This window comes from Convolutriloba macropyga, chromosome 4 (genome assembly GCF_964194025.1).
Source record: "Convolutriloba macropyga chromosome 4, txConMacr16.3, whole genome shotgun sequence".
Lineage (NCBI taxonomy): Eukaryota > Metazoa > Xenacoelomorpha > Acoela > Convolutidae > Convolutriloba > Convolutriloba macropyga.
In genome coordinates, this window is record NC_134471.1 from 66137825 (window position 1) to 66157013 (window position 19189).

Genomic DNA, 19189 nt, shown 5'->3' on the forward strand with positions numbered 1-19189 from the left:
AACTCGATAAATAACAAAAAAGCGGGAAAAATTGCAAAATCTTGGGCTCAAAAACTACTGGACATGACCTTGTAACCTTGAATTTAGGTCTTCTTAGCAGCTTCAGAACTCTAAGCGTTTAAACGACTACTGAAGCTAATTTAGTGCTTCCAATGAAACTTAAAGCCCGCTGGGCTTTACCTGTTTTGGAAGATCAAAGTCATGAAAACTGTGTGAAAACATCTTACAAAAAAAGACAGAGCACCAATACAATCCAATTGTTGGATTGTAAAAAAGGAGCGCGCATAAAGGATAGCCGTAGCGGCTATAATCGCCATTGATTCGTATATCCCAAAAAATTTAGAAGTTTAAGCACAGAATAAAAATTGATTGAACAAAATCTTTCAGATTAGATGCTGTTTCGAGTTGAATTTCTAGTTAGACATACTCCAGTGTCTTAACGAGCGGATAAATAGATTGGTATCAAAACCTCCAAATTCCCTACAACAAAAATAGACTAAAAAAGAGCCTGAGGACTTCACAGCTAGTTTGAAGTATATAGGCCTGAGCGAACTACTCACTAAACAAAACTAGACTAATGCCTCATTAAATTAATAATAAAAAACGGCAAAACAAACGTAATAAAACCAAATTTTATCGCAAAAGCTGGTAAACTTTCCGGAAACCAGCTTTCATAAGTTGCAACTCTGCAAGAACTATCGCCAAATGATTGTGCAATTGAAATAACTTTCATTTAGGGATCAACACTTGATTTCAAAAAAAAAACAGAAGCGGTTCATACAGATAAAACTCAAGTAAACAAAAAAAATCAAAACTAACAAAGAATTAATAAAATTCGATGAAACTTTACAGCAATTGACCTGAAAAACACTTACAAAGTTCTTCTGCTAGATCATTGACCCACCCAGTTCCTTCCAGAGGAATATAAAATAAAAATAAGAAGAAAAAGATACTCAAAATATTTTTAAAGAACGTTGTGCATTTTTTGTTCCATTAAAAAGTTCCCATAATTTTTGTATAAACTATCAAAGTAAAAAATATTACAGAAAATTATATCAAAATGGAAACGCAAGAAAATTTAATCATACACCGACTATCGTTGGACAAATTGTTCTCCAACTACTGTCTAGACTATGTAATTTCGAGTTGGGAATAGACTGCAAACATTTCGATGAGTGCAAAAACATCCAACACCGATGAGTTGCGCACCCCAATCTCCGGATAAAAATCCTAACATTAACCTCTAAGCTACACGGATCATGTTCGTTACTCAATCACAATTGCTGTTATTTTAGCAACAGATCTAATTTCTGAATGAGAGCAATTTCATTCACTTAAAAAGACAAGCGTGAAAAAATCATTGGATAAGTAAAAACGAAAGAATTTTCTAGAAGAAAATGGCAGTCAATATTTTTGCATAAACAGACCAACACGTGTAGAATAATTGTTTCACTAAATCTTTCAAAAGCTGCTAAAAAATGGTCCATAATTCGATTAGAATGATGCCATTTCCTTTGACAAGCATACCTGAAAATTTATATCAATCGAATCAGAAGATGCACAAACCACTAAAATAGTCAATTTAAAAAAATTATCTCAAAATGCTATAAAAAACTTGAAAGCAACAAAAGTGGCTACAAAAGAGTTTTCAGCAGGACAAAATGGTAAAAACAACTCGAGAATAATATTTGCTTCAAATGGTCAAAATGACTCCCAACCCACTATTACTAGCTCAGATAATTGAGACAATCACCTTTGGATGAAAAGGGCAGAGTTAAAACTAAAAACTGCTTTGAAAAAGCCGCAGAGGATCAAAATTCTCTCACTTATTGCATTTTTTTTCACGCCTACTTTTTATTGCTCTCGCTCAGAATGTCGCAAGAACATAAAATAATCTCAATTCGGTTTCCAATTTTTACGTTTGCTCAGCAGATTAACCTGAACACTTTTTTTCACGTGAAGCGTTTGACTTCCTCTTAAACATATCCCCTAAATTGGAAGTCACCGATTAAAAAAAGATAACAATTACTCTTTTTCGAGCCGTAGAATTTAGGAGCACTATGATATCTGGCTGAGAAGATGAGGATGGCTATGAGCAATGAATTCCCTATTATGTTATGAATTGCCAACACCTTGAATTAGTTATTCGGTCTTAAGGAAATTTTGTACTGTGTTCACATTAGGTGACTTCATCATATTGTTTCAGTGTTATTTGAAATTTAGCTTTGCTTCCGTTTTTAAATACCAAGACACAGTTGGTTAGTAGAAAAAACGAATAATTAAATGTCTCTTTCGGGCAGAACAAAATTTAGCAAAACTAGCATACTACTTGAGGCTTCAAAAGTTTCATATTAGATTTCGTCACCTCCCAAAAACATTTCTAAAACAGAGGTAACGATAAAAATAGATGTTCTAACTTGGAGTGTCATTGGCTGGTTGGGATGGTGTTGTTGTTGGTGGATGAAAGCGGATGCAGAAAGAGGAATGTTCATGCCCCCTGCAGGCGCCCCCACTCCACCTGCTGGGTGAGTGCGCTTCGGAGGGGCGGGCGGGGTGGCTCCGCGCGGAGGCCTAAAACAAACACACAACTTTTAAGCTTGGAAACATTTTTCAAAAGCAACATTTTGGCGAAATGTTGGGAAAATATTGTGAATGGAAGGTCGGAAAATTAGGTGCAAAAGCACACTAGCAGGCCTCATTGTTATGTTTTGAAAAGGACTCCAATTGTCCTCGGTCGAAAAATTCCTCTTTATTGTTATTTAAGCAGCTTTTTATTGGTCGAAAATATCTGTTCAAGCAATCATATTTTTGGTAAAATAACGGTCTTCCATGAACTCAAAACATGGGCAGAAATTCTAGAATTTTCTCAGAGTGAGTCAAACAATTTTTCTCGGAAACAGTTTTAACCTGTTTGATGTTCCATAAATGGAATCGCCGGGGAGTGAACAGATTCCGCCTCCACCTGATGACAGTTGGTGTGGTGGAGGTGGAATTGATGACTGAAGATGGGCAATGGGGTGGATGATGGGTTGTTTGGTCCTGTCTGGGGGCGGGGGGAGGGTGCTGTTGCCCAGGTGGTTGGATGCAGAAGCGGATTTGTTAAGTGGAATGATTTCACCCGGAATCAGACTAGAATCGCCCAAACTAAATTAAATTGAAAGAAATCGAAAAATTAATCAAAATTTTTTCATAATTTATGCTTTCACAGTTAAGAAATTTTCATTTATATTATTTTAAAACTGTTGATTTTCGGAACGATGCTGCGAACAGACAGATTTTATTGATGACATTTATTTTTCAGTAGTTCAAATTGAAGCAATTTACTATACTTTTCACGCATTTTCACGCATTTTCAGGATTTGTCTCATTTTTACTCCCGAAGTCTCACCATATTGAAAAAAAACTATAGAGAAAAACTGAACGCTATCCTGAAATGTTTACGATCAACTTGCTTATCATCTTGTATACGATGTTTATTTCAAATTTAATGCGGTCGCAATAAACATTCCAAACCCATGGAAATAAGCAGGATTGACGGTCTGTTTTGCAGCCAGGAGTGGAGTTGTCTGTTGGCCATCCCCCAGTCCATTAAGACCAGCAGTTGTGACGTAAGCAGCCGGACCCAAAACCCTCCCACCCACAGGCAAAGTTTTGGGCGCCTCGAACGTCTCAGCACTAGATGCTCGTTTAGTCGAAAGTGCCTCCTAGCAGAAAACACAAACTCTGATGTGAATTCTGTTTCAGAATAAATGGATGAAAGACTGCAGAAATGGTGCCATGCTGTTCAGTTGGTAATGTATGTTTGATTTACTGTTCAGAGTCATAACAGAATGCAGCTCGTTCTGAGACAGGAAAGAAACAGGAAGCGATACACTGTGCTATTCATGTTCAACTCTTTTCAGACATTTATCTTTCAAACAATTCATGTTTCGCAAAATCAATTAATTATATGTACATTTTCATAATTTCTTTCTAAGCCTTTCTTAAAATATAAGAACTCTTTCTTCATAATTGGTCGCCAAAATTCAAAATTTCTTGATATAATTCGATAAAAATTTCGTGCCAACAAGCCGGGAAAGTTTGGTAATCAAAAATTTGAGTTCAATTCTCATAATTTCACATTTTTTCCAAATTGAAAATTTGTTGCTTTTTCTGGTAAAATGTTATTCCCTATTCAAGCGATGAAAATTATCAATATGACAACTTAAAAACTGCAGTTCAGTTTTCCACATTTTCTCCATTCTTTGAGGATAAATTCAGTTACAGAGAGGAATTTCAATAAATACCCGTTTGCCCGCATTTAGGGTCCTTAAAATATGTCGTGACATTTCATAATTTTTGGTTCGCTAAGCAGTTAAGAAAGAGCAGTTAGTTATACTAGTTATAAAGATAGATAGAGATAGATATTACTATATCACAATTAAGTAATAAACAGTTATAACATGAAGTGAAAAGCAATGGCATGAACAGGTTATAGAACAAAGGTAGTTAAAATAGTTATAACGTGGAGGTTATTACTGATTGACTGATTGGATGATTTGTTTCTGGGTTATTAGTAATGATTATTTATAACCAACCAGTTATAAAAACAGGTGGTTGTAATAACTTACACTATCTAGCTCATCCTGAAATATACACAATCACATTTCTAACTCATCAATTTATATTCTAGAATATTCTAGAAATTCAAAAACTGGGTTTTATTAGTCACTCTAAAAGATATCACACCAAAGCAATTTCATGGATATTACAACACAGTTGTTATCACTATCGAAATTTTTGTTCAGCAGCGTAGCCGAGTTGTCGATTAACATCGGAGCAATAATTATAGGTTTCCTGACTCTGCTTGAAGTCACCGAGAGTTTCAGGCATTTATAGAGAACATCAAAGCGGTTCGAGATAACAACCCAAAATTGTGAACTAATTTCTGCAGAGTCACGCAACCTTGCTTAAAACACGCAACAACATGCACGTTTTTAATCAAAGAAGTCAACTTCTTGTTAAGTATTTCGGAACTTCTGACATTTTAACTTCTGGCACTGAAGACTTTCGGCATTTTTAAATGTGCGCGTGAGTGTACAACCGTGTGGTAATGTTTTTAATCAACTCTCGGTTCAAGAATTTGCTATGATGAAGAAATGATATAAATGCTACGAAATTGTTATGAAATACAAGTTATTTAATCGGTAAGTTATGCGACTGTTTCTATAGCAACGAGAGTTGATTAGATTAAATAAGCGTTATTAGAAGCAGACCAAAGCGGTATTAGTGTCTAGATGAATTTTTACCGCGTCATAATGGGGGAAATGGTCACAAAACTCAAGCTGGGCGAAACAGAATTTTTGAGTGGCTGTAATATATTTTTAAATAGTGCACAAATGTCCTTTTGGGCATATTTTCTATTACACCTAAGGCGACTATTTTCACCCCCAATTTATTTTAGCTGCCTCACTCCTTTCACTGAAAACTCATCAAGCGATCATCATATCTCTTAACTCCGGTAATAAGAATTAAGGGGGGATACAGGCACATTAAATAATTTCATTTATAGTGCGTGTCCTCAATTACCCATATATCTAGATATCCCACAATTGTCCACTACTACTGCTGGGCGAGGCCACCACGGAGCAGCAAATATTAACCCAGTGTTGGTGAGGGGTATTTTTAATTTACGTTTTTTTTAAATACATCGCCAATTTCGTATTAAGTAAATGATTTATCTACATTGAGTTTCAGCAATCTTAAAACTCTTAAGACCCGACATATCAAGACAAAGATCTCATACACAATCAGTCACTCTATTTAAGAGCGGTAGAAATGGTTGACAAATATAACTGATATAAAATTTTGAAATGAGATCAGAGTATTTCGAAACACAGTTTTACAATAAAAAAAGTCGGAAATACTCTCCACTGAAAGTAATTTCTGAAAACAATTTAAAATAAGGGATCTCTCCCAAAATAGCCCACACATATATAGTGGTCATAAAACGTATAGTCCCCAATCATGGTAAGCATACCCCATAATGGAGGCTATAAAAGCGTGGGGTGGGATGGAGGGGGCTTTAATGAGAAGAGACCCGAAAATAAGTGTGGGGTCATAGGTTTTATACAGATCTTGAACGTTAGACAAAAAACTGCAATTTGAATGATGTGAGTTTTGTTAAGTTGTCAAGCACAATGAAAAAATTAGCAATGGGCAGGTTAATCACGCAACTTACAATATTATTAAATGGCAAGGTACTGTGTCTGAAAAAACCATTTACCTATCATAGATATATAATTTAACATTAATTTCAACTTTTTGTTTGCCAACGCAATTTATTTTTTCAAAATAAAATCTCCATAGAAAAGTGTTCGATAGCTTTTGTCTATTGCTAAGTTTAAATCCAAAATAATAGCCGGACATGAATAATCGCTATTACAAGTAAATCAGGGAGGATCGGTAAAATTCCTCGGCTTATAAGCTCCCACAAGTTTTAGGCGATCAATTAAAATCAAGACTAAAAGTTCTATACTTTGATGAACAATTAATATTTTGATCATCGAATCAAAAATCAGCGTAAAATTGTTGAGATGCATATTTCCATTACCCCTTTATAATAATCTTTTTATTTATAAACTTCTGGCTTCCGATAAGTTCTGCTTGATACAGAAAATTAACTAGACGATTGTAATTCTGAAAAAATAAACAATATTCAATTTTATAAACGCTGATGACTGAGCGCAAAAAATTTAGACGCTGATGGCTAAGAGATTCTGGTTAAAAAAGAGTGTCAGTCAATTTATGTTCAAAATGATATTGGTAAAAAAATATCACTTTGGAGCAGTCTCTCGTGAAAAGGATAAATACTCAGTAATTTCAACTTTTCTTAATAAAAGAAGTCTAATTTTTTAGGCCAACATCATTAAAATTGTTTTTTGGCATTATTAGGTAAATTATTTGGTATATTAGCTTATTCAGAGAAAAATCAACCACAAATTTTTTGAATTTTCCAAATGCTTAACTTTAACAACGAAAACCAAGAAAATTTCTGTCAGATATTACTTTTGAGCATAAGAAAAACTTGAAAACTATAAAATATCGAGAACCAAAAAATAAAAGCAACAACCGAGCCTTTGCGGTAGTGCAATATCATCAAAGTTGTTTTGTGGTAAAGTTTGGCAAAAAATAATTTTAAATTTTTGAAAGAAATAGAAAATTTGACTGTGCTCTTGCTTGACACCAATGTGCACAGTAATTCTGATTCCGTACAAAACTTGACCACGACGCTATTTATAATTCTATTTGATTATTTTTTTTGTGTTACCTCAATCGAAAGGAAATTTGAGAGGTCCTCTTTTATCGAATATTAGTTTTCAAAGCCTCAAATGCTCGCATTGGCGTTGCAAAAAGTGAAATTCTTTCTGAAAACATAAACAACAAACACTGTTAGAGAAATGTTGCGTATATAGAGATATTGCATCTCAAAACTGTCTAAAGGAAAACAAGAAATCTCGGTAATGTGCGTACGCACATAATGTTCCGACCCCGCTTATCCAAATTCTTGACCTAATTCGCCACCGAATGAGGAAGAGATAGAAAACTTTCAAAAACTTGCACATCTTTCAATAAGCCACTAATGCAGTAAAAATAATGGTACGCTAGAGGACCGTTGAAAGTTGTTGATAATAGGACTATTAGAAAAACCTAAAATAAAAATCAAAAAACAAACATTATTTACGACCAAAACTCGATGTCTATAATAAAAAAAATCATTGTAAAATCAAACTCACATCGGTAAAACCAAAACAAAACAATTTAACCCATGCTTCATTAGAAATGATATGGGACCAGTCCCCAATACGACTTTTCAACAGTTTGACAAAAAGCAAGTTCACAGTTATTAATATCATTAGACATCAACTGAAATCACTTAAATGTTAATTTATATCTACATAGAAAGCAATTGAGATTTGTCGTCAGGAAATGTTTGATTGCGCAAAATTTCAAAGTCAATAAGATCAACGATTCTTGTTATAATTAAAAAAAGAAACCGAAAATCCTGTGAAAAGTATCAATATTTAAAAAATCAAACAATTTATAAATTCTCGTTTTAACAGCAGTAAAAAACCGAGAACCAAATATTTGGAGCTTAAAGCGTTATAAATAATAAAATATAGCTCACTGGAAACGGGTTTCTACCTGAGTTTACAGAGACTGATCTACAAATCGACGGAAAAAATATTTAAATAAGAGGAAGCTCATAAACCCAATTTTTTTAAACAAATCTTTTCAAAATCCACAACAGACCTCAGACAACAACGGTTAGGCTTTTTAATAATGAGAGTAAATCACAAGCCCACAAAAGAACAAACACATAAAGAAGCCAAAACTTCAAACAATTTTACCACATGACACTGTACAGTTCACTATAATTATAAGATGCTACATATAAGAACTGTAAATCGTTTCCCTTCATCTGAAAACCAACGAGTCTTCTTTATAAAAGGATTACTTAGACATGGCAACAAAAATAAACAAAAAGTTTGAAGAGTATATAGATCTGGAAATCTTTTTGAAAAACTAATTGGTCGAAGCAATCAGTCACAACGTATAACCAAGCAAAAAAAGCTCAAATCAAGAAAAGTAATTCAAATGAACGAGATTGAGTTACATCGTGACAAAAATAAAAGCGAAAAGGAGCCAGAGGAAAAATCTTTTTTTATAATTCAATTTCAAAGTCATTAAAACAAAAGAGCTATAAACTGAATCTTTAGTTAGGTTAAAATTTACGTCTAAAGGGATCAATTAGGTTAAATCTTTAGCAAATATATGGCGTACAACAATGAAAAAAATGACAAACATAGGCAAAAAACCACGAAGTTTTGGGAGAAAACTGGGTCTCTGCCGAAAAAGCATACACTATTCAACAAAAATAATTAACATTTCCAGATACGCCTTTTTCAAACGTTGTGCATTTTCCGTACAATGTCATCCTTTAATTAGACTGGTCAATAATAAGATAATTCGACCAGCAAACAAAAGGAACTCAAAAAAATTTCATTTAAGATAAAAAAAACGAAAAATTCAAAACGTGTAGTATCAAAATAAAGAAACCTTTAGATGAAAATAAAGCCCTTACCAACATTCCCCTTGTCAAAAAATAACTAACAGGAAGTTGGTTTCCGCCTGTTTCGCCAATATTTTCTCAAAACAAATATATTCACATTCATAACAGACATTAGATAACAACTTAAGAAAAAATTAGGTTCTTTTATACCTTCTAAAAGCTAACTGAATCTCTGATGGGGGACACTAAATCATTGGACTACAAAAAGAAAAGACAATTAAAGTAATACGCAAGAAGTCCATAAAAATTTTAAAAAGACTGCCGCAAACTTGAGAAAAATAAGAAAAAACAGTGGCAAAGTTCAAAAATTCACCAATATTTTCTCAAAACAAATATATTCAAAGTCATAACAGAAATTAGATAACAACTTAAAAAAATGTCTTTTAAACCTTCTAAAAGCTAACTGAATCTCTGATTGGGGACACTAAAACATTGGGCTACAAAAAGAAAAAGAAATTAAAGTAAAACGCAAGAAGTCATAAAAATTTTAAGAAGACTGCCCCCAAACTTGAGAAAAATAAAAAAAAGTGGCAAAGTTCAAAAAGTCACCGATATTTTCTCAAAACAAATATATTCAAAGTCATAACAGAAAGTAGATAACAACTTTAAAAAAATGTCTAGGTTCCTTTATACCTTTTAAAAGCTAACTGAATCTCTGATAAGAGACATTAAGCCATTAGGCTAAAAAAAGTACAAAAAATTAAAGCAAAACGTAAGAAGTCCATAAAATTATTACGCAAACAATCGGTCACAGCATTAAAAACCATGAGCTTAACTCTGAAACCAGAAAATAATCTCGTTAGATTTCGTTTATTGTAAATAGTATCTTTCATTAATTGACTCCTGATTTGAAATTCTTGTCCGTACTTTACATCAAAAACAATTATATAGCGATGAATTTTTTTAAAAAAAAGCTAACGCCCCATTAAAATCTGAAAATAGTTATCATAGGGATTCATGGTGAGATCAAGATGAGCCCAGACATTCCTGCGCGTCTTAAAAAATACACAATTGTTGAAACAGTTGCGAAATATATCAATTCTATACAAAGTTTTTCAGTTTGTCAAAAAAATGATGCATTTTGTATAGTTATCGAGTTTAAATTTGCAAAGAGTTGGCAGAAAATTAGTTGCAAAGAGTTGGCAAGGAGTTGGCAAAAAGTTGTAGTTCCAGAAAACTCCTAAAGCCAGTGGGAGTACAATTAGCTGTCTTTTGAGCTTAAAAAGAATATTACTGCAGTTTTAAGGTTTCTATTTCCAGCAAATTTAATGCAAGTGGAAACGCCTTAGTACGAGTTTTGAATAGTACGAAAATAGTACGAGTTTTGAATAATTTAGGATAAATTCTAAAAAAAACTCGCATAGAACGATTCAGCAACCCTCCTCTATTTTAAGAGATAAAAATCAATGACACTACAGTTAACAATTTTTACATATTAGCAAAATTGACAAAAATTTGGTCAAAATTGTCGAACAATTGGTCAAAATGTGAATAAAAACAGCTGAATTACGTCTAACTCACAAAAATTTGAACCTCGATAACTCCCTATAAAAAATGAAAAATGAAAAAAAAATTAATTACATATTCTACACTGGACGGGCATTCTAATGAGGCTTTCTAATGATACCACTCACAACCTCTACGACTGTTATATCGATCGGCCAAAATTGTCTGAACAAAACAAACCCATTTGAGTATATAGTTCCTCCCCTTCAAAAGGGGTCGGAACAATAAAAATGAAAAACTTCACAGATCTTATTTCACCTTCTATAAAAAAGATACGCAAAATTTTCAGAAGTGAACCACATTTGGTCAGCGATGGGATTGAAACTATAAATCGTGGCGCAAAAATAAGATCCCTATCGTTGATTTTATCAGCGATAATGGGTATTTTTAGGCGCATGGTTCGAGACTTTTTTATCTCACAAATCCAAATCACCATCAGATCACTACTGTACATCCCTAATTCTACTGTGAAAATCATTTGGTTGTTCTCTCATTCTTGAGAAAAATTTTTTAAGCTTAGAGACGTCAATTTATTCCACCTGCGAAAGTCCAGAACAAATTTCTATTTTATTATGGAGCACGTAGCATTCTAAGAAATTGACAAAAGCCGGTGCGTATGGGGGCCTAAAAGTTATATTATACCTACTTATTAGCTAGGGAGGGGGGAGATAAGTGTGCAAATGGAAAGATGTTGAACTCAAAACAGCTAGGGAAACGGTTATTAGATAAGTGCTTGTTTTTATTTGGTTGCCTTTTAGGCAATATGAAGGATAATATAAAAACAAAGCTGAGGTTCGGGTGCAAAGTTTAACTGGCTAACTCTTCGCCGCAAAAACTTTTCAAAGTATTTCGAAGTAGATTTTATTAATATTAAAAGGATCTAGGAAAAAAAACCGGGGAAATAAACCCCCAATTATATTGGCCTTGATAGTTATTATTTTTTGGATTCTTATAGTTTCACATCATGTCCCACGCAGTTTCATAACACTCAAGTGGGTTATTATTCTGTGAGGGTACTTTTCCTTGGGGGTTTTATCCAATCTAAAATTAGGTGGGCGATTTTTTTTCCAATATAAAAGATCGAGGAACTTCCAATAGAACAATTTCTTGCTATGTGACTTCTACGGTTAACTCATCATACATTCTGTAACTTAGGGTAATACGAAAAGAATAAAATTACTGTATCAGATAATGTCTAATTTCTTTCATCTAAAAATTTCATCAGATCGCTGGAGATGTATTTTATTTTACCCCATGTTTCTCCCCTCATCAATATAAAGGTTTCTTTGTGTCCAAAGAAAGTGGAGGAGTGACTGCTGTGAAAATGGGCCAATAATGGATTGGAAAAGTCAACAAAAAGAGTGTTTATGTTGAATACCTGTGTTTTGTGTCTCCACTGATTGGCTAATTTCTTAGCCAGTTTGATCTGTTTCTCTCTCTTCTCCTGCTGTTTCTTGTACGCTATCTCCAGAAACACAACTGGGATTCCCAGCACAATCCCAAATGCCACAAGGATAAAGACCTGATAAACAAAATCTCTTCATAATTGTCAACGAAAAATTATCCTTAAATTCTGTCATCGAAAAAATGTCGGATAATTGTATGTAAATATCGTTTACTTCTTTTACTTGTTAACTTGAGAGAGTTGGTTATAAATGTACTTTACTTTTACCAAAATGTACCTAATACGGATGAAATAAAAAAATTGCAGTTATTTAAAAGGATAGGCAAAATCGAATGTCAAATACCGAAGAAGAAACACTGGATGGCACATAAAATACGATTATAGATAACTTCAAATTTTAGTGCTGTACAAATTCAGGTTCAAATTTAGTTTTAATGCATACTTTGTCAATATTTTCAAATTTCTGCTTGCTAACGCAAAATATTTTTCAAAAAATCCTCTAAAAAATGAAGTGTTATTGAATTATCAATGCAGTTTAAGTTAGTCCAGTATAACAGTTCAGACAAGGATAATCGTTTTTACAACTAAACCATGTAGGATCGGTAACGGACAAATGATAAATCTTGTAAGATTCTTGCAAGACCGTTCCAGTTGAGATGCCCTCTCATTAGTCCGTTTGCTGGCATTATTTTTCAATGCTTCAAAAACTCGAAAAAATAGCCGAGCGTATTTTGGTAAAAAAAAATTTGCCGTTATTTACCTCAAAAATGTTTTCCAAAGTAACAAACTCAAAATTTATAGCATCAAAACAAAACTGCTACCAATTACTTTTGATTTAAAGAAACAGAACCTACAAATCCATTGCATCTATACAGTTGTATAATGCAATTATGAGTTAGATTTCGCTGCAAAAACACTCAAAAAATTATATTTTTTCCTGATTTTAAACACTTGCAAGATTTTCTTGCAAGATTTCAAATCCTAGCTAATTTTTTTTATTCATTTCGGTTTTGTACTTTGTTTAGTCATCAGTAAAGTGCTTCAAAGGTGTTTTCTAAAACATTAATACTCTGTTTTTATTTTTGGCCGAGAAATACATCTTGCAAAACTCTTGCATGGTTTGAATCCGTTCATCAACGTGGAAGACTGTGTATTCTTACACGTAGAAAACTCATTTATGATGAAATTTTAACCTTTAAGGTTCTTATAACCCAAAATCATATCCTGTAGTAAATTCGTAATGCTAATCCTTATCCTATAAAATTCTGTCAAGCAATCGAGTAAGATTCCAACAATGAATTTTCATGTAAGATTCTGACAGAATCTAGCAAGTTATTACAAGATAACCACCCTCCTCCCCCCCCCCCCCCCCCCCAGTTTACTTGGGTCGTCATTTTAGTGATGAAAAAATCAAAATCCTTCCATGAATTTTAAAAAGAAATGTCTAATAAGTGGAAACATACCCGGCAGATTGCCGGAAAATAGCCGCCGTTAATTCCAATAAGCATGATTGGGATTGAACGAATAGAATGTATTGAAAAAAAAAAGATTTTTGTATAAAAATATTTTTTAAGTCCGATTTATTCTGATGGCATTTCGTAGTTGAACATACTTCTGTTTCTTAGAGAGAGCCTACAGGGGCTACTATCAACACCAATAAGCACTAGAGGTGGTAACTAAGACTTATAGGAACGACGTTCAAATAGCGGGCATCTAAAATTGGACTTTATGGGTTTATCCCGTTTCTATTTCTGACTTCAATTTTTTATACCGACTCTGTTCATTTTGAATTGCTTTGCTTAGCAACTGATGTTCAAATTCACTTTTAGCAGAATGAGAGAAGATAGAAACTAGCCTAGAGAAGTCAAAAAGATTTCACGCAAAATGTCGAAAAAGCGGCAAAATGGTAAAGCGAAAAAAAGTTTGACGAAATAAAAAAACATAGCAGGACAAGTCCTGACGTACAATGCAAAGAATTTTCATTGACTAAACAGAACAACTAGACCTAGAGTGGACTATGAGTGAATTGAGAAAACCATTTTTAAAAAAATCAGATCAAAAATAAGAAAAAAGAAACAAAAAATCAATGTCAAAATGCCGCATGTGAACAAAAAAAACATTAGCGAGAAATGAAAATTTAATTCAAACAAAAAACTAGGCCTAGAATGAGCTGTGAATGGATTGGGAAAACCATTTAGAAAAAAAAATCCGATCCAAAAAATAGAAAAAAACAGTAAAAATTAGAGTGAAATTGCCGCATGTGAACAAAAAACCACTACCGAGAAACCGAATTTTTGTTCAAACACCATTTTTGCACTCTACTATAAAATTAGAGCAAAAAAAATTCACGCCGCAAAACCACTCGCTTTTTCGCTCCATTTCGTGTTTCGGCGTGACCAAAATCACTACTCCAATTTGACTTCAAAAATCATGAAAATGTGTGAACAGATCTTAAAAAAAAAGACAGCGCCCCAATACAATTCAAATTCTTTGAATTGTAAAAAAAAATACGAGCGCAATAATAGCCGGCTGAGAAGATGAGGGCGGCTATTAATAATTAATATATTCCATAAATAATGTCTATAAGAAATTTTTTTGATTCAGTACCGATATATCATGAGACTCAAATCCGAATGGGAACTCGAGTCAGTTGCTTTGACAGAATTTTTTGATTCAAATATAATAAATTGGGAAGAATGGAGGGGGTGTGAAAGTATGTATTTATGTTGTTATCATTACGGTGTTGATTGAATTGTTAATTTTTGTAATCATCTTGCGCAGTTTTTGGTACATATACTGCAAAAATCAATGAAAGGCGATGATTTGAAAGTATTTGAAATACATACATTTACCCCTCCCCGGGCCCCCACTCTTTCTAGTCTATTACTACTAAGGGATGCAAATCAAAAACACCGATGACGGCTATTAAATCGTACCCCGGCCATGTTGTTCAAGCCAAGAGTGGCTGGCATTGAGTCCTGGGTGCCACATGATCTGTAATTGACCCAGTCAGAGTCCAGACCCTCAAGGGATCCATCCTCGTGGAAAGCCAATACTGCCTTGGAAATATCCTCCTGTCAACGTAGAAAATCTCTATTATCAGTTTTTTTATTTAAAAATTTGCAAAAAATTAAATATTTTGTTTTTTTTTTGCTCAAACATGCAAATTCATGATTATAACATGAAGGTTTAGCACTTGCACGCCATTTTATGAATCAAATCATACAAAAATCATTTTAAACTAATTTGAAAATTATTTAGAATCATTTAAAATTTATTCAAAAAATCTTTTGCAAATTATTTGAAAATAGTTTGAAAATTGTTCGAATTTTCTCAAAAACTCTTTAAAAATGTTTTGAAAAATTCAGTGATAACTCACATTGTCATACGTACAAGTAGGTCATAAATTTTTTTTACATTTCAGGGAAGCAAAAATATTAGCTAAAATTAGCTTAAAATATTTGAAAATACCAAAGCAGAGAAAAAAACAATTTTTACCCTCCATGGGCTGTTTTTGGGCATTCCAACCCCGAACCCAGACCTGTGGAACAATTCCCCAACTGTCATGAGGGAGCAATCCTTACTGATCTCGTAGTCCAAGACCGCACTGTCCCAGATGAAGGCTTGCAAAGAACCATTCCGGATAGCCTGCAACAAGTTGGGCACACTAAGGCTGATAAGATCGTACACCACGGGGTGGCCCATCATACAACTGTCTTTGATTTAATACTAGCTCACCTATGATTATTAATGACCATAGACTTCACGATAAGTTATTGAGAATCATTATTAAGATTTCAAAATTTGAACGGAACCGCCGAGTCAGATTCTTTGCTCTTTGATTTTTTGGATCATTTCCGTTTGTGCCCCTCCCCCAAATTAGTGGGTGCATACGCCCACCCCCCCCCCCACCTCCGAAACGCACGTACCATACTTTCGCATGATGATTTACCATGTAATGGCACGTGCTCTGTAACTGGGGGTTGCATAACATACGGAGGGGGGGGGGGGCACAAACGGAAAAGATCCTATTTTTATTCCTTTCTGAATATCCTATCCAAGCAACATAGTGAAAACTTTGATTACATAAACGTCTTTAACGCATTATGAAATTTGAATGTTCTTTTCTAAGGAACAGGAACAACATAAAAAGGTATTCTTTAATGTAAAAAATAGGCCAATTTAAAAATTTTTGCCAGTTCAGTTTCTTTTCAACTTCAGTTTTTTTTGTTTTCGCCGATGAGAAAGTAATCAAATGAGAACTCAACATTTAAAAAACTTCAAAATGAAGTGAAAAAACCTATTTGTTGTACTCAAGCAGAGTTTGAATCGGATAATTTTGTTAATATTTGTGGGTCGCCTGTCATAAACATAAACCTGAAGCAAAGTTTAAAAGGTTGCACAACAACAAAAAGTATCAATTCTTTTCCATTTGTGTCCGTATCTGAGGGGGGGGGGGGGGGGGGTGCATAACGTTCTGGAAAGGCACAAACAAAAAAGATCCCATAATTAAGTTTTCTCTTTTCGCCAAAAACAGAAAAATCACCTGAAAAAAAGTCAGTAGTGATTTTAGGCTAACCTGAATAGCATCAGCTGAATTCATGTAGCTATTCTGAATCATATGTCTGTACATGTTTGACATTTCGACCTTCCTCTTGAAGTAGGCTTCAGTTGCACCTCCGATAACAGTGCCGAATTTGTACTTCTCACTCGGGTTACGCATCTGCAAACACGAGTAACCTTAGACGGACCCTAGTCTCTTCCCCTGAGAGGGGAGGTGGGGGGGGGGGGGGGGGGAGGAGTGACGGGGAGAATACTCATCTACAGTCACAAGCAACCTTAGAAGGAACTATTTTCGGATATATTCTGCCCCCCCCCCCCCCCCCGTGTTTTTTTAAGTCCCCAATTGCAATTTACGCGTTACTATATAGCACGTTGCTAGGTAAAAATTGCAATTTTCCTCTTAATTCATCTATTTTCTTGGTGAATTATTTTTTTTTCTATTGCCTATCGAGTAGTTTTTTTCAATTCCCAGATTTTTAAGCTGTTTTGTTCGAAAACCGACAAAAAATCATAATGCTCAGCCGAATTGATTTTCATTATGTTCAGACAAAGTTCAGAAATCTACTCTGAATATTACCATGAAATGACTGACTGATGAGTGCCATGATGAGAACTCTGGGCACAAAGGGCGAAGATCCGAAAAATGAAACCAATTTTGATTTGATTTTTAGCATTAAACTGCCTCGGATAGAGTAAGCGGTTTAAATTCTGAATGAGAACAACTTAGTCAAACCAAACGTCAAAAAATGAAGCGTAAAAAATCATCCGAAAACTCGGAGTGACAAAAGAAAAATTGGTCGAGATGGTTGCTAAAAAATCAAAACAATCAAAATTAACTCTTCAAAAAAGCCAATTATCCGCTAACTTCAATTAATAGGCCAACAGTTCACTATTTTCAACTGAAGACTATGATTTTTTCCTAACACAGTCTCCAATTAACTTCGTCTGCTTCTCCATCTTATCAAAGCTTTCGCCACCTACACAGCGTTTAACACATTTTCGGATATATTCTGCCCCCCCCCCCCCCCCGTGTTTTTTTAAGTCCCCAATTGCAATTTACGCGTTACTATATAGCACGTTGCTAGGTAAAAATTAGCACTTAATACTGGGGGGGCGTTAAAGTAATATGCCCATTAAGCTAGAGTGACCGCAACAGATTAGATCCCTATTTATTTCAGGGAAGGGGAAGGGGAAGGGGAGAAAACAGTTGCCCATAAACAGACAAGGCAGACTTCCATGTCTAGATAGGGGGGGGGGGGTGGTCGCTTAATATTTATTGCAATTTTCCTCTTAATTCATCTATTTTCTTGGTGAATTATTTTTTTTTCTATTGCCTATCGAGTCGTTTTTTTCAATTCCCAGATTTTTAAGCTGTTTTGTTCGAAAACCGACAAAAAATCATAATGCTCAGCCGAATTGATTTTCATTATGTTCAGACAAAGTTCAGAAATCTACTCTGAATATTACCATGAAATGACTGACTGATGAGTGCCATGATGAGAACTCTGGTCATAGTGAAAATCAGAATAAAATTCATGATTTAGTAATGAATTATTCTGACTCTCAAGTCTGGGTGGGAATATTCTTAGAGGAATTTTTTAGGGTTTAAGCAAAAAGTCTTGCGCAAACTCTGGCATCGTTGATTCCGGAGATTTCGGATTCTGGTCTGTCCAGGACGAGGAAGGCAGCCAGATTGGCCGTGTATGAGGCCACAACTACCATTGCAAATCCAGCCCAGACCATTCCCAGTACTCTGGCACTGAAGCTGTTTGGTGTACCCTCGCCTGTAAACAAATTGTTGTCATGAAATACATTTCATTAAATACTTGACCAAAATTTTGCTTAGAAAATGTTCTAATTTTCTAATTCTTTTTCCCTGCGGTGATTATCAAGAGGCTCAAGCAAATAAAATGATAGTTGGAGAAAGATTGTGCTTCGTTTTCTCCTGAAAAAATTACTAATTCTCCAAACGATGAAATATCTGGATCCAAGTTGAAGCGAAAAATAACGCATCATTAAAATTCGGTTTGTTATATTAATATATGCAATTATGGTTTTCACCAATGTATGCTTAATTGTATGCTTATAGCAGAAAATGGCTAAATTGATAGATAATGCAAATTAGCAACCGACATTACTAACATTTTTTTATAATTTAATAATTTTTTCATAATAATTTAATCCTGTTCGGTTGTGATAGTTTTGCTTTCAATCCCTGAGGCATTGTCATGGCCGGCAGGGCATGGCATCATGATTATTTATCAAAGTTAATGGCACCATTTAAATAAAGAATTCTCTCAGAGTAGGCAGTCAAGTTTCAGCAAAAGTTGTTTCACGTCTTCCCAAGACTCAGACGTACTGTAGTTTTTAAAACTAATTTGCAAAGGACAGATCATCAAAAGTAAACTAAGCTGATGTACGGATTTGAGCCGATTAAACAGAACTGTTGACCGAATTGCTCGCAAACGACATTCGGGGCTCAATTGGGTGACCTTACTGACTTATGGAATTACCTTAAATTATGGTATTAGAACTTATTATAGACCACTTCAAAGAATTAAAATGAAAAATTGATCTTTTCCGTTTGTGACCCCACCCCCAGC

General features: G+C 34.4%; 1 protein-coding gene across 9 annotated transcripts in view; it reads right to left on the bottom strand.

Moving 5' to 3' along the window:
• LOC142337839 (glutamate receptor ionotropic, NMDA 1-like) overlaps positions 1–19189 on the bottom strand; it is a 112960-nt gene that overhangs the window by 3949 nt on the left and 89822 nt on the right. For 7 of the 9 annotated variants that reach the window (XM_075387384.1, XM_075387383.1, XM_075387382.1 and 4 more), the window contains 9 exons: positions 18216–18370; positions 16603–16746; positions 15522–15671; positions 14960–15097; positions 11997–12140; positions 4611–4625; positions 3514–3704; positions 2908–3144; positions 2418–2571 (listed from right to left, as the gene is read on the bottom strand). In XM_075387384.1, the coding sequence (XP_075243499.1) occupies positions 2418–2571; positions 2908–3144; positions 3514–3704; positions 4611–4625; positions 11997–12140; positions 14960–15097; positions 15522–15671; positions 16603–16746; positions 18216–18370 (1328 nt within the window). The remainder of the gene's footprint in view (positions 1–2417; positions 2572–2907; positions 3145–3513; positions 3705–4610; positions 4626–11996; positions 12141–14959; positions 15098–15521; positions 15672–16602; positions 16747–18215; positions 18371–19189) is intronic. The other 2 variants (XM_075387390.1, XM_075387389.1) reach the window with 2 other exon arrangements.